The sequence below is a fragment of the Anopheles coluzzii genome, chromosome 2, assembly GCF_943734685.1.
Source record: "Anopheles coluzzii chromosome 2, AcolN3, whole genome shotgun sequence".
Taxonomy (NCBI): domain Eukaryota; kingdom Metazoa; phylum Arthropoda; class Insecta; order Diptera; family Culicidae; genus Anopheles; species Anopheles coluzzii.
Genome location: NC_064670.1, coordinates 28,440,664 through 28,452,674, shown reverse-complemented (window position 1 = coordinate 28,452,674; position 12,011 = coordinate 28,440,664). Strand labels below are relative to the sequence as shown.

Below are 12,011 nucleotides of genomic sequence, written 5' to 3'. Positions count from 1 at the left end.
TCTGGCCACTCATCCCCGGCCTCGTCATTATGCGGTAAGGAGTAATTTAATTTTGTTCTAATTTAAAGTTTTAATTGCCGATTTTTTGCTCCCTCCCTTCCACTGGGCGTTTCACGGTCACGGTGGCGCATTTCGCAAATCCTTTCCAGCGGCCACGTGTAGAGACAGAGCACAGCGTGTGTGGGTGTTTATTTTTATTTTATTTCATTTGTTTGTTTTATTTTCTGTCTGTGCCTTTACTGGACACACTTAACGTGCTTTCCGTGCTAGGAAGAGCACGATGCGTAAGTAAATTGCTGAAATATCGCGAATACCACGCGCAAAAACAACCGGCCACGAAATGGGTCGTGCGATCGTAAACTTTTCGATGGGTTTTATGTTTTTATCTTCTTTTTTTTAAAAAAGGAGGATTTAATTTGTTTCGCGTTTTTTCAAGCCATCTTCACTCCGCTGTGTCACTTCGCTCAGCCCCAATTCAATCAATATACGCTTCGGTGGATCATTTAACTTGATGATTTCGCGTTTCCACAGAGCTTAAACAGGCGTAAAATGAAGTGGCAAAAGCTCGGCGGGAAGCTGCTACACCTGCCGGCAAACTTTAACAGCGATGGAAATTACAGCTGCATTAATAAAGGGCCCTTCAAAACTTGAACCATTATCAGCCGCCGGAAAATGGTAGCAAACTGGGGGTAGGATGTTTTGCGAAACAAGACCTGTCGAATGCTCTTGCGATTGGAAACAGCAATTTAATCTGTTAAGTTAAGCTTTACTATTACTGCTGTAACACCTTAACAGCACTACTATTTACAACAAACCCACACACATATTCCATTCTTCCTTGACCGCCAATGTCACTCGGATAATAATGCGTAACGATGATCGCCATCCCAAATCTGTTCCGCCTCAACGCTTGACAAACTACACCATTCACTGCACGCGCAACCCGGCGTGACCCCACCACTGTCCGCATAAACTATTTGCCCGTCAAACCAAATGGGGACCCCGTGTGTGTCCTCCAGGCGTTACCCGTCAGTTGACGCGTGGCAGTTTGTAAAAGTGTCTTAATTTTGCACCGCACACACACCAACACTGGGGGGAGGGAACCCTTGTCAAATGATGTGTCCTTTGGTAACCCAACTCCCAGTGAAAGGTGGGGAGCTTCCCGGCAGGGCGAAAAGTGTCGGGGATGGGTGATGAAAAACGAATGCCTTGTTCCGTTTGCAATGTTTCCACTCGATTGCCCGCAACCGAATCGATCCTTGCCAGGTCCGGTGAAATGTCCCTTCGAGCCAGCCCTTCTCGCCTGGGCTCATCTTAAGTGCATCTTCTAGGGAAAAGTGGTTGGTATATATATATTTTTTGGTGAGTGTATCTTCAAATCCCCAAAACTGACTACCACAACTACCCGAAAGCGCCCGTCCGGAGGGAAAGTAGACGGGACATTCCGGGAAGTCACGGCTGCACTCACCCACAGCGAAAGGTGACATCAGTCAGGTTGCTATGGTTCTATTGGTCCAAACCTCCCCTCCTCCCTATCTCTTTCTCTTGGGATCCCGATCAACCGATCATCCTCCCTCCAGACAGCTGCGAAACACACCGAAGCATCAGATTTTGCCATCCCAACGTTTGAGTGACGTTTCGACGCGAGGAAGCTTTTCGAAAGGAATAAAACTTACGGGCGAGCGCCCATCTGCAAGCGTCTGGGACGGGTGGGACGGGACACGAATTTTCCGGTTGAAATCGCTGCGCGACTCACGCCTTCCCGTGGGCGGTAAGGAAAAGCGTTACTTTAACGACGTTTAACATGTCGATTTAACGACGGTTTGATTGTACCGACCCCACTGAACCAACAAACAAACAAAAAACATAAAACAATCGCCCCAGAGCTTAATCTCACACACATGCACATCATACACACATAGACACGCTGTTCGTACCTTTGTATTTTTGGTTTTGGACCGCTTTGAAGGATGTCTGGAGTGACGTTCCAATCCCGGCGAACGTTTGGTGAAATCACCGCCAACAGTGAGGGCGCTCAGGTACTCGTCTCGCACGGCTTGCAAACCACCCCCGCCGCTGCACGCAGACGTTTGGGATCTTCCATTTTGGGGCTGTTAAGTAAACAGTGCACCTCCCCCCCCCCCCCCCCTCACAGCCGCACCCAAGAACCAACAACTTGCGTTGTATTGTGTTCCCGGGGTTTATGACGTTCTTCCACCACGCGATGTCACACTCTCCGGTGGCGCGGTTGGCTCCGGAAAATTGACGACCCAACCACGAAAAGCAATAAAACAAGGATTAAAATGGCAGCGCCATCATCATCCAAGCACGCCACGCCAGGGCGTTTCAGCTGTACCTGTCAATGGAACAGACGACAGTCACAGCCGTACCACAGTAGGCGGACGGTTCTTTTTTCGCACCATGTCTTCGTGCACAGTGTATCTCAATTTGGTTATTTCCCGTGTCAAAAAATGGAGGACAGAGGTGGCTCCTCCGAATTTACTTCCCCCCTGCAATCGTGTAACGCTAATGCACCCCCCACTGGAAGATTGCTCAATTTGTAACACGGCCGAGGAAAATTCAAATTGAAAACATCTTCACAAGGGTGTTTTCGGCTTCTTTTTCATATAGTTTGCGCACTTTACACTCTCTATAGTACGATACCAAACGTACCCCAAGCCTTCGTCGTAAGCTGGGCTGACTGCGATGATCAGTAAACGCTACAGACCAGAAAGCCAAAAAGTGTGCCCTTCTTCAGCCGGAGGGTCGACCAACCGGAGTCGACACAGCCTCCTGAATTCAATTTCCATGTGCTGCTACGACCCCTTGCCATCTGGGCGACATCTTTTTACCCCACAGTGGCATCTTCACTAATAACGATTGCGCCACGTCAACCACACTCCACACCGCCATATTTACTAAATCCCAACCTCGCAAACCGTCGGGTTTGTTGCCTGAAATACCGGCGATAGTTTTATTTGCATAAAGTACGCTTCCAGGGTGAGCAATATTTACATCCGAGTTTTTCCTGTGGTGGCATACACAATCGGAGGGGAGAGGAAACAAATTTACTCTTAATTTTGTTCTTCCGTTTGGAGTTTAATCATTTTTTCAAAAAGAAAATGAGAAACAGTCAGAAGTATACGGCCGAATCGGCTTTTTTCCGTAGATAGAAAAGGAAACACACAAGTCGACATGTGGGACTGTAGGTTGCACTTCTTACAGCTTACTCAATAAGTACTTACGTTGAGAGCGTTCTGCCGACTAGGCCCAACCATCTTGAACAATCACACAATATCTGCAAGGACATTGGCACTACTTTTTCCCACATTTTGTACCACAACTTACACCGAGGTTTTTTTCCAAGCACTGGTAAAATACAACTGGTTCCTTCAACGTTCAACTGCAGAATGAGCTATGAGCGAATAGTCAATTTACACCTAACTGAAACGTCCAATGTGAACTACGATCACAAGCGTTGCGGAAAGCGGTATCCATGTGAACCATGTGAACTATGATGAAGCTGTTCCCTCTTCTGGTGAAGCTCCAAACCTTTCCTAGTGAATTTTGAATTTCAAACGAATGACAACTTCCCTTCGCCGTTGCTGAAATAGACTTAATGCTTTTGCAATAAAAATACAAACTCACCTCAAAGCCACCATCACACATTTTTATGTAAATCGAGAAGCTTTCAATGTCATCATCCTTGCAAATGATCGTTCGCTTCGTTCGAATGTTTTCTTTGCCGCAACTTTACCGTCCATAAATTGCCCAAGATCTTTGTTGTCTGCCGCTTGCCCAGGTTTGGCCGCACTTTCTGCTTCATGAACTTTCCGAGAGGCGTTGCGAAAGTTCACCCAAAACCCAATGTAAGACCCGGCCAATGGAGAAGGGAAATTGAAACCAATCAGTCCAATCATCATATCAATTCATGCAAATGCCTGACCGATGAGAAGTCAAGTGGTTGAAAGGAAAAGTCCATTTTTTGTCCCCCTCCCCTCCTCCTTTTTTTCTTTCCTCTATTGTATCGAAGCCATCAAAAGTTTTCATATTTTCACACAGCGTTGGAAACAAGGAAAGTTTACGGTACACTTAACAAACTTTAACCAACCTGGGTCTGTCGTGGGCGAAACTCGTTGATTCGTAACATTTTGCATCAGTTCCTTAACGAATGGTTTTTTGCTTTCTTTCTTTTTTGTTGGTTTTTTGCTCAGTGGAAATTCAACATTAGTTTTGCAAATCATTCCACACCATGATGGGACGTAGAAATGATGAAATTAACTGTCCCAAAGATTCGAAAGCCTCTTGAACCGTGGTAATTGAATTTTATAAAGCCCAGTGGATGAAAATCCATCCCACCCCAGCCCACCTGACTCATCTGATATGGTTCAATAATTTATCGTCCCCAACCGCACATCCGGTGAAAGTTTCAATGAATTTTGAGCATAAATTTGCATAAGCTACGGGACACATTTACGACCTCCTAATGATGTTACCACCACAGCGGGCGAAGCAGACTCGATAGGAACAACACCGTTCCCAAAGTAGAGGAACAAACGGTGACCCCCGGTACACCTCATCAATTCGTAATTTGGACCAACGAAACACACACACACTCGCACACTCGCACACCAACGCCACGCCGCTGAAGTGCTTCCTACTTCCCGGGCGGCTTGATTCGCATCCCTCGGACAACCGCTGCATCTCCTCCCAGGCAGGTGGAAGATTAAAAAGCCATTAGCTTATTTCTGCGCTTTGGTTAACAATTTTTAAAACCCGTCACCCCGTACACACACTCTACCCCGCTGCGTGCCGCTTTGCTCTGATTTTTGCAGCGCAAGCAGCTTTCCAACTTTACCACCCTGATGCCTGCTGAAGCAGCAATCTGTCGATAATTTCGTCATAATTTATTCCACCGCATCATCGGGGTCCTTGCCCTTACACACCTCGCAGCTTACAGGCTGGCCCACCGTCTCCATGCGCACTCAATGCCATCTTGACAGGGGGCCAAAATCAATTCCTTCGCCTTGCGTCTGTTCCTTCGCCTGACACGCGGCACATCGCTTCCCAGACACAACAGGCATGATGATGATGAATAAACATACCGGCCGCCCCATCCGTGTGCCATTCGCACCTACTCCCATCCCCGCAAAAGGCAAACATCGTCAAAACAATCCGCCGCTACCAATATGTGAATGTGCTGTAGGAGTGTGATTTTGGCTCCTCCCGGCAAATGTTTGTTCCTTTTTCTTTTCTCTCACTCTGAATTTTGACTCCTTCTGAACCCATTTCCGTTAGTCTCGGCTGCGTATCGAGTGGCTTTTGAGTAGCGGAAAGAAGTGGGGAAGAGCAAAGCGAACGAAAACCAACCCTCGGCCGTCAGTCAAGTGGGAATCTAGTGATGGGTAAAGGCAATAACCCGGAGTCAACTCTGATCCGATTCTGGAAAATTTCAGAACCGACTCCGGAAGATTAGTCCGACTGGCATTATCCGGAGCTGTTCGGAGTCGTGCGGAGCCATACGGTGTCGGAGTCATCCGGAGTTGGAGTCGTCTGGAGTCGAATTCATCCGGACTCGGAGTAAAAGTCATACGGAGTCGGATTCAGAGTCGTCTGGAGTCGGAGTTGAAGGGAATCGAAGTCATGGATCGCTCTATTCAGAATCGCCGCTAAGCTATTCTTAGAAAAGGCCTGTTCACGAAGTGCACACGTAAAGTAAAAGACGAAAAAACGAAACGAAATGAAAAGCTGGCCCTATACTGACCGCCTCCGGGTAACTCCCGGTGATTCTGGTCGACTTCTACTTTGGACGACTGTGACTCCAGTCGACTTCAACTTTCTCCAGCTCTTGGTGAAACTAGTGGATTCGGTTTTGCAGGTCATGGCAGGTCGGACTAACAATAATCGGAGAGTCAGATCGGAGTCGTGGGTGCACTCCAAAGAGCTCATCACTAGGCAGGGAATGACAGGCGGGGGAAAGCGATTTTCCAACCTGCCACAGAATACAAAACCTTTCACCACGTGCGAAAGCGTCGAAAGGAAACACGGGTAAACAAACATCCCGCTAGGACGCACACGAAGAAAGGTAGAATTCGGTTCTCTTGCTGCCACAGCGAATGGCACGACAAGGCGAGCACGCACCGAGCGGACGGCGAAAGGACCTGCCTCCTACTCCACTTTCTGTATTTATCTTTCTTTGCGTAGAACCACATTCCGAACTCTTCCCAACCGACGACGGGACGTTCGACGGGTTGACTTCGAACTCAGGCTGATAAGTGTAAATAAATGGAACACTTTGGGAAACGCTCGAACTGTGCCACTAAGTGTCTTCTGCTTTTAAAAGGACAGCGAAAACAGAAATGAGTCTCACGGGGACACGGAGAGCACCGATCGTGGCGTTAGGCGTATTGTTGGAGATCTTAGGAGAGAGCTACCGCACGGTACAGATTTTTGTGGACTTTACACTTTATTCTTATCATTCTCAACGATGGACCTAATACACAGGATGACATAATCTGCACACTGAAATACACCACCCACTACCTGCCACTGTACTTTCTGCAACACGGCAACAACGGCCTTCCATCTCGGCTCGCTTCCGCTTTGCTGTAGTAGTGTGTATTGTTTTCCGTTACTTTTGTTGTTTGTGGCAACATTAATTTTGTTACATTTGATCAAGATTTGTTGTGTTTTGTGTGTGTGTTGTTTTTTTTTTCTCTGAAATATTTAATAATTATACAGCAATAATATTGTTTAGATTTACGCTACCAGTTAACCGTTCTATTCCGCACCGGTAGCATGAAACACAGTTCCGCGGTAGAACAATTCGCTACATCGCTTGCAAGTGCTTTGTTCATCTCGCGCAGAGGCTAAAGATGCTACTCTATCTTCCCATCGGCGGTATATGATTAATAAGGACAGTGCTGCACAGTTTTAAGCCTGCTCGGGCCGCGAATGTGTGCGGGAGCATCGAGGGCGGGTTGTTTTTTTTAATATAATCGTAAAACGTACACACGGATCTTCTGTGTGCATTAGGTAGAGCCTTATATCTTATGGACAGTATAACATAAGTAACATAGTAGCATACGGGCACCAAACTCTTCCCCAGCAAAACGCTGCTCCCCGCTTGAGGCGAACAGATGCATCACCCGTTACTGTTCCCTAAGATAAGCAACGAACCTGTGAAAAAGAGCTTGATTGAGCGTACACTGCAGTACAGGTGCCGAAATTGCATACCCACACACACACACACACTGACAGACTGATGATCTTAAGAGTACCTCTGTCCCTTTGCCTAACCATCCTTGCTCGTGTATCGTCACCCTCGCAAAAACGTGGTCTATTTAAAAGGGGATTTAGTTGCGAATGCAAAATTTGTACGATGGCATTAGATGGCATAGCCAAGAATGACGACGGTGAAGGAAGGCTACAGCCCAGAAACGAGATACCGTATGTACGTGTATGTGTGTGTGTGCTGGCATCTTTCCGGCAGCTTCCCGCAGGTGTAGTAACGCAAACCCCTCTCACGGCCCGTTATTTACGAACAGTAACGGCGAACAGTAACAGATGCACGCCGGAACGCAACAGAAGCGCAGATCGTGTCCGCTGGAACGAGCTCGCCGCAGCAAGAAAAAAAAATAGAAGAAACAAAACAAAGTTACTAATTAATTTACGAAACATTCCTTACAAACGACGACAAAAAAAATGTTGTATATACGAAGAATTATGTAAAAAGGAAACGCCTTAGCTATGCTCTTAATCGATACTAACAAAGAATGGGTTTGATTAAACATGGAGGCCTTTGGAGTCTCGGGCACGCCCGAGGTTGCTCCTTCGAGTGCTCCTCCTACCTTACTAACGAATCAAGAATAATGTTGCTCTCTAAAGCAATATATATATATGTAGGTGTGAATGCTACTATAGATCGTGCTGTGTGCGTAGTGTGCCTTGCTTCATATCTCGATCGCACACCGACCCCCCCAGGATATCGATTCATAAACGTGACGATGGGGATGAGCGTGTTTTGAGCGTGCCTGTACTTTGCACTCCCTTCAGTTTCTACCATTTTCTGTCGATGATTTCAAAATAGCTTTCCAGCGGAACCGGCGGCACATACAGTCAAACGGGAGGCGTGTTCCATCGGTCCTCTACCGGTCGAATGACCCCACGGAAGTGAAGGAACGGAAGCCCCTTCACGGTGTTATGATCTGATGGTGAGCTATCCGTTGCGATACGCGCATTCGCTGGCTCGATCGTTCGATCGCGAAGACCGGATGCTGTTTACGATCTTCACAAATCGCTCTCACCGGCAGGTACGGTACGATCATTGGGGTTGCTGCTTTTCGTGCGACTCTTGGCTTCTTTCGTCGTTTTTTTGTCGTCGTTTTTTGTTTGATGTTGTTTTTCCCTTTGTTGGCTTGGTTTGGATACGTTTTTCCCTTCTTTTTTTTCCTTCTAGTGAAACAGCAATCGCAATGCTCGTACCTGTTGCGCGTACGATCATCCTCCGAGCTGGACCGTGGTCGTGTGCCATTGTTGCTGCATGATGTAGCGTTTTTCGCGCCAAACAGCTGCTGCAAAACTATTCCGAAATCATCGTACGATGTTATTAGGATGGCAGTCAAAGTATTATCTCGTGTCGTATTTGTATCGCGAATTTAGTGAAAGTAGGCACTCAAACCACGTCTACCATCGGCCACACAGACACACACACACGCTTACGCAAAGCACGCACGTGAAGAAAGGAGGAAGTCCTTTCAACAAAGCGCCACCATTAACAGTGCTAAAACGGGGAACCAAATAGATTAAAGGTAGATCCATTCATTGTGTGGACTTGAAAGGAATGCATTAACGTGGTATTTCATAGATGTTATGTCTTGTTCAGTTCGTAGTACCACTATTTACAAAACATACGCACACGCATCTACCATTTGCTTCATTGCGATAAGATTAAAAAGTGGAGGTGGCCCTTCTTGGCAGCCTCCAATACCGAAAGACAAAAAAAACAAACAAACAATTGCACTACAATCTACCGTCAGTATCGAACGGACAATGCGAACGAGCGCGAGAGGGATGAAGGGATCGAGCGCTTAATGGCGCGAGTCGCGCGGGTAGAACTCGGCCAGGATCGAGGCCGGGATACGCTTGAGCATCTCCTTCGGGAAGATACGCAGCAGCTGCCAGCCGATGTCGAGCGACTCGAACACGGTGCGGTTCTCGTAGTTGCCCTGCGAGATGAAGTTCTTCTCGAACTTGGTCAAGAACTCCAGGTACAGCAGATCGTCGGGCGTGAGCGCCTCCTCGCCGACGACGGCCTTCATGGCCTGCACGTCCTTGCCGATGGCGTAGCAAGCGTACAGCTGGTTCGACACGTCGGAGTGATCCTTGCGCGTCATGCCCTCGCCGATGGCGGACTTCATCAGACGGGACAGCGACGGCAGCACGTTCACCGGCGGGTAGATCTGCCGATTGTGCAGCTGACGGTCGACGTAGATCTGGCCCTCGGTAATGTAACCGGTCAAATCCGGAATCGGATGGGTGATGTCGTCGTTCGGCATGGTCAGGATGGGGATCTGCGTGATCGAACCGTTGCGGCCCTCGACACGTCCGGCCCGCTCGTAGATGGTGGCCAAATCGGTGTACATGTAGCCGGGGAAACCGCGACGTCCGGGCACCTCCTCACGGGCGGCCGACACCTCACGCAGCGCCTCGGCGTACGACGACATGTCGGTAAGGATGACCAGCACGTGCTTTTCGCACTGGTAGGCCAAGAATTCGGCAGCCGTCAGCGCCAGACGCGGCGTAATGATACGCTCGATCGTGGGATCGTTGGCCAGGTTCAAGAACAGGCACACGTTCTCCATCGAACCGTTCTCCTCGAAGTCCTGCTTGAAGAAACGGGCCGTCTCCATGTTCACACCCATGGCGGCGAACACGATGGCGAAGTTGTCCTCGTGCTCGTCCAGCACCGACTTACCCGTTTGCTTTACAAGACCGGCCTGGCGACAGATCTGGGCGGCAATTTCATTGTGCGGCAGACCGGCAGCCGAGAAGATCGGAATCTTCTGACCACGGGCGATCGAGTTCATCACATCGATGGCGGAGATACCGGTCTGGATCATTTCCTCCGGGTAGATACGCGACCACGGGTTGATCGGTTGACCCTGCAGCGGCAGATGGAGCGTGGTTAGTCGATGCCGTCTAGAGCAACGCCAAGTGTTTTTAACCTACCTGAATGTCGAGGAAATCTTCGGCCAGAATTGGCGGGCCCTTGTCGATGGGCTTGCCGGAGCCGTTGAACACGCGGCCCAACATGTCCTCCGACACGGGCGTACGCAGAATGTCGCCGGTGAACTCGCACACCGTGTTCTTGGCATCGATACCGGACGTACCTTCGAACACCTGGACGACGGCTTTCGAGCCACTCACTTCCAGCACCTGACCGGAGCGGACGGTGCCATCGCTCAAGCGCAGCTGCACGATTTCGGCAAACTTCGGGAACTTCACCTCATCCAAAATGACCAGCGGTCCGTTTACACCGGACACGGTTTTGTAGACTGAAAGGGGAAATTTGGAACCGAATTAATGACCAGCCAGGCTAAGCGCACGAGTTCGATACATTTGCATAAAAAAAACAATGTACATAGTTTTGTTGTCGATCAGGCGCAACACTCGCAAACTTGTCCCATTCGCTGCGAGGGGTGGTATCGTGGTTGCGTTTACGTAATATCGCCATGTGATAAACGCAACGCAAAAGAAAAATCTATCATGTGACGACGCGACCACTACACGATGACCAGATAACGAAAATGTTGCTAAAATGTTTGATTTTAAGTTTCATTTCAATGATGGATTCATTCTCATCCCAGGATGCCATTTTTGTCCTGCCAAAAAATCGCAAAACATTCATCCATTCCACCACTACACACACACACACCTACACATTTTCATGCACACACGCACGCACACACGCACTCATGTTCATATACCCTTTTCACACTCCCTGTGTAAACATCGCACCGGTGCGAAAGGGAGAAGAAGAACAGCGCTGCACGATTCCACACACTCCCTCTCTCGCGGGAGATGGTGTGCGTGAGCATTCGCCTACAGTCAGGTGTTTTGACAGTCATGTGACATCAAAACACCTATTCCAATTGCTTTGGGAAATCTGATATGATTTTTATACAATTTTGCAACCATTTTTGCGTTATTTTCCCGTAAAAACGAACACGTTGCGTAATACTAAATCTTTTAGATGTAACAATAAACTTCTGGCAAGGAAAATGTGCATACTAGGGGCTATTTTGCACCAGCAGAAATGGTGAAAAGTTTGCATGATAAAATCGATTTTTAAGTGGCTTTGATCAATTAATTTTGCTGCTGTTGCATATTCAGTAATGACCATTTCATCTAAAAAGCTAACAAATCGAAGTCAAAACTGATCTCTTTGCTGGGGTATCACTTCACCGCTCGTCACATGACATCTAGCGGGCCAACTAAAAGTTGGCCATCGTCGTAACTTTTTGCTCTTCTTGTTCTTCGTCTCGTTCAAAGCTCGCAGCTTGCACTCTCCGTACTTGCGGACAATCCGTTTTACTTACTCAAGCGCGGCTGGGAGATGAAATCACGCGAAACTGCCAGAACGTGTTCCTTGTGGGCCTGGTGGGCCGACAGGGTCTTATTGTACATCGTCGACATCGTTGCTCCTTCGCCGTATAGCCTTCTGCTGCTACCGATTAGCTGTATGCAATGATGCTGCTGCTGCTGGAAAAAATGTTACAAAAATCACGCCCAACGGAGGATTAGGATTGGGGAACGAGCACCGGTACGAATGTACGAATGGGACGACTTTTCTACCTTCAACGAACACTACTGATTGAGTTCAACCGCAGCACAGATAGTTTAATGCGAACGAGATGAACGACGGCGACGAACACGAATGCGATGGAGATTTTTTTATTAATTCTGTCATGTGATGAAGAAACGAAAGGTGCGCAATGGCCGGGTACGTC

At 48.1% G+C, this 12,011-nt stretch overlaps 1 protein-coding gene across 1 annotated transcript; it reads right to left on the bottom strand.

The window, feature by feature from the left end:
- Positions 1 to 6,447: 6,447 nt before the first annotated feature.
- LOC120950341 (V-type proton ATPase subunit B) lies at positions 6,448 to 11,982 on the bottom strand. The gene is made up of 4 exons (XM_040368312.2): positions 11,857 to 11,982; positions 11,601 to 11,760; positions 10,231 to 10,556; positions 6,448 to 10,163 (listed from the first exon to the last, which is right to left on the bottom strand). The coding sequence occupies exons 2-4, from the start codon at positions 11,695 to 11,697 to the stop codon at positions 9,090 to 9,092; spliced, it is 1,497 nt and encodes a 498-aa protein (XP_040224246.1). The 5' UTR covers positions 11,698 to 11,760; positions 11,857 to 11,982; the 3' UTR covers positions 6,448 to 9,089.
- Between the last annotated feature and the right edge of the window lie 29 nt (positions 11,983 to 12,011).

Coding starts and splice junctions, on each gene's coding strand:
- LOC120950341 (XM_040368312.2), bottom strand. CDS start 11,697: ATGTCGACGATGTACAATAAGACCCTGTCGGCCCACCAGGCCCACAAG. Junction 10,557..11,600: donor CATCTCCCAGCCGCGCTTGA/GTAAGTAAAACG, acceptor TTCCCCTTTCAG/TCTACAAAACCGTGTCCGGT. Junction 10,164..10,230: donor AAGATTTCCTCGACATTCAG/GTAGGTTAAAAA, acceptor CTGCCGCTGCAG/GGTCAACCGATCAACCCGTG.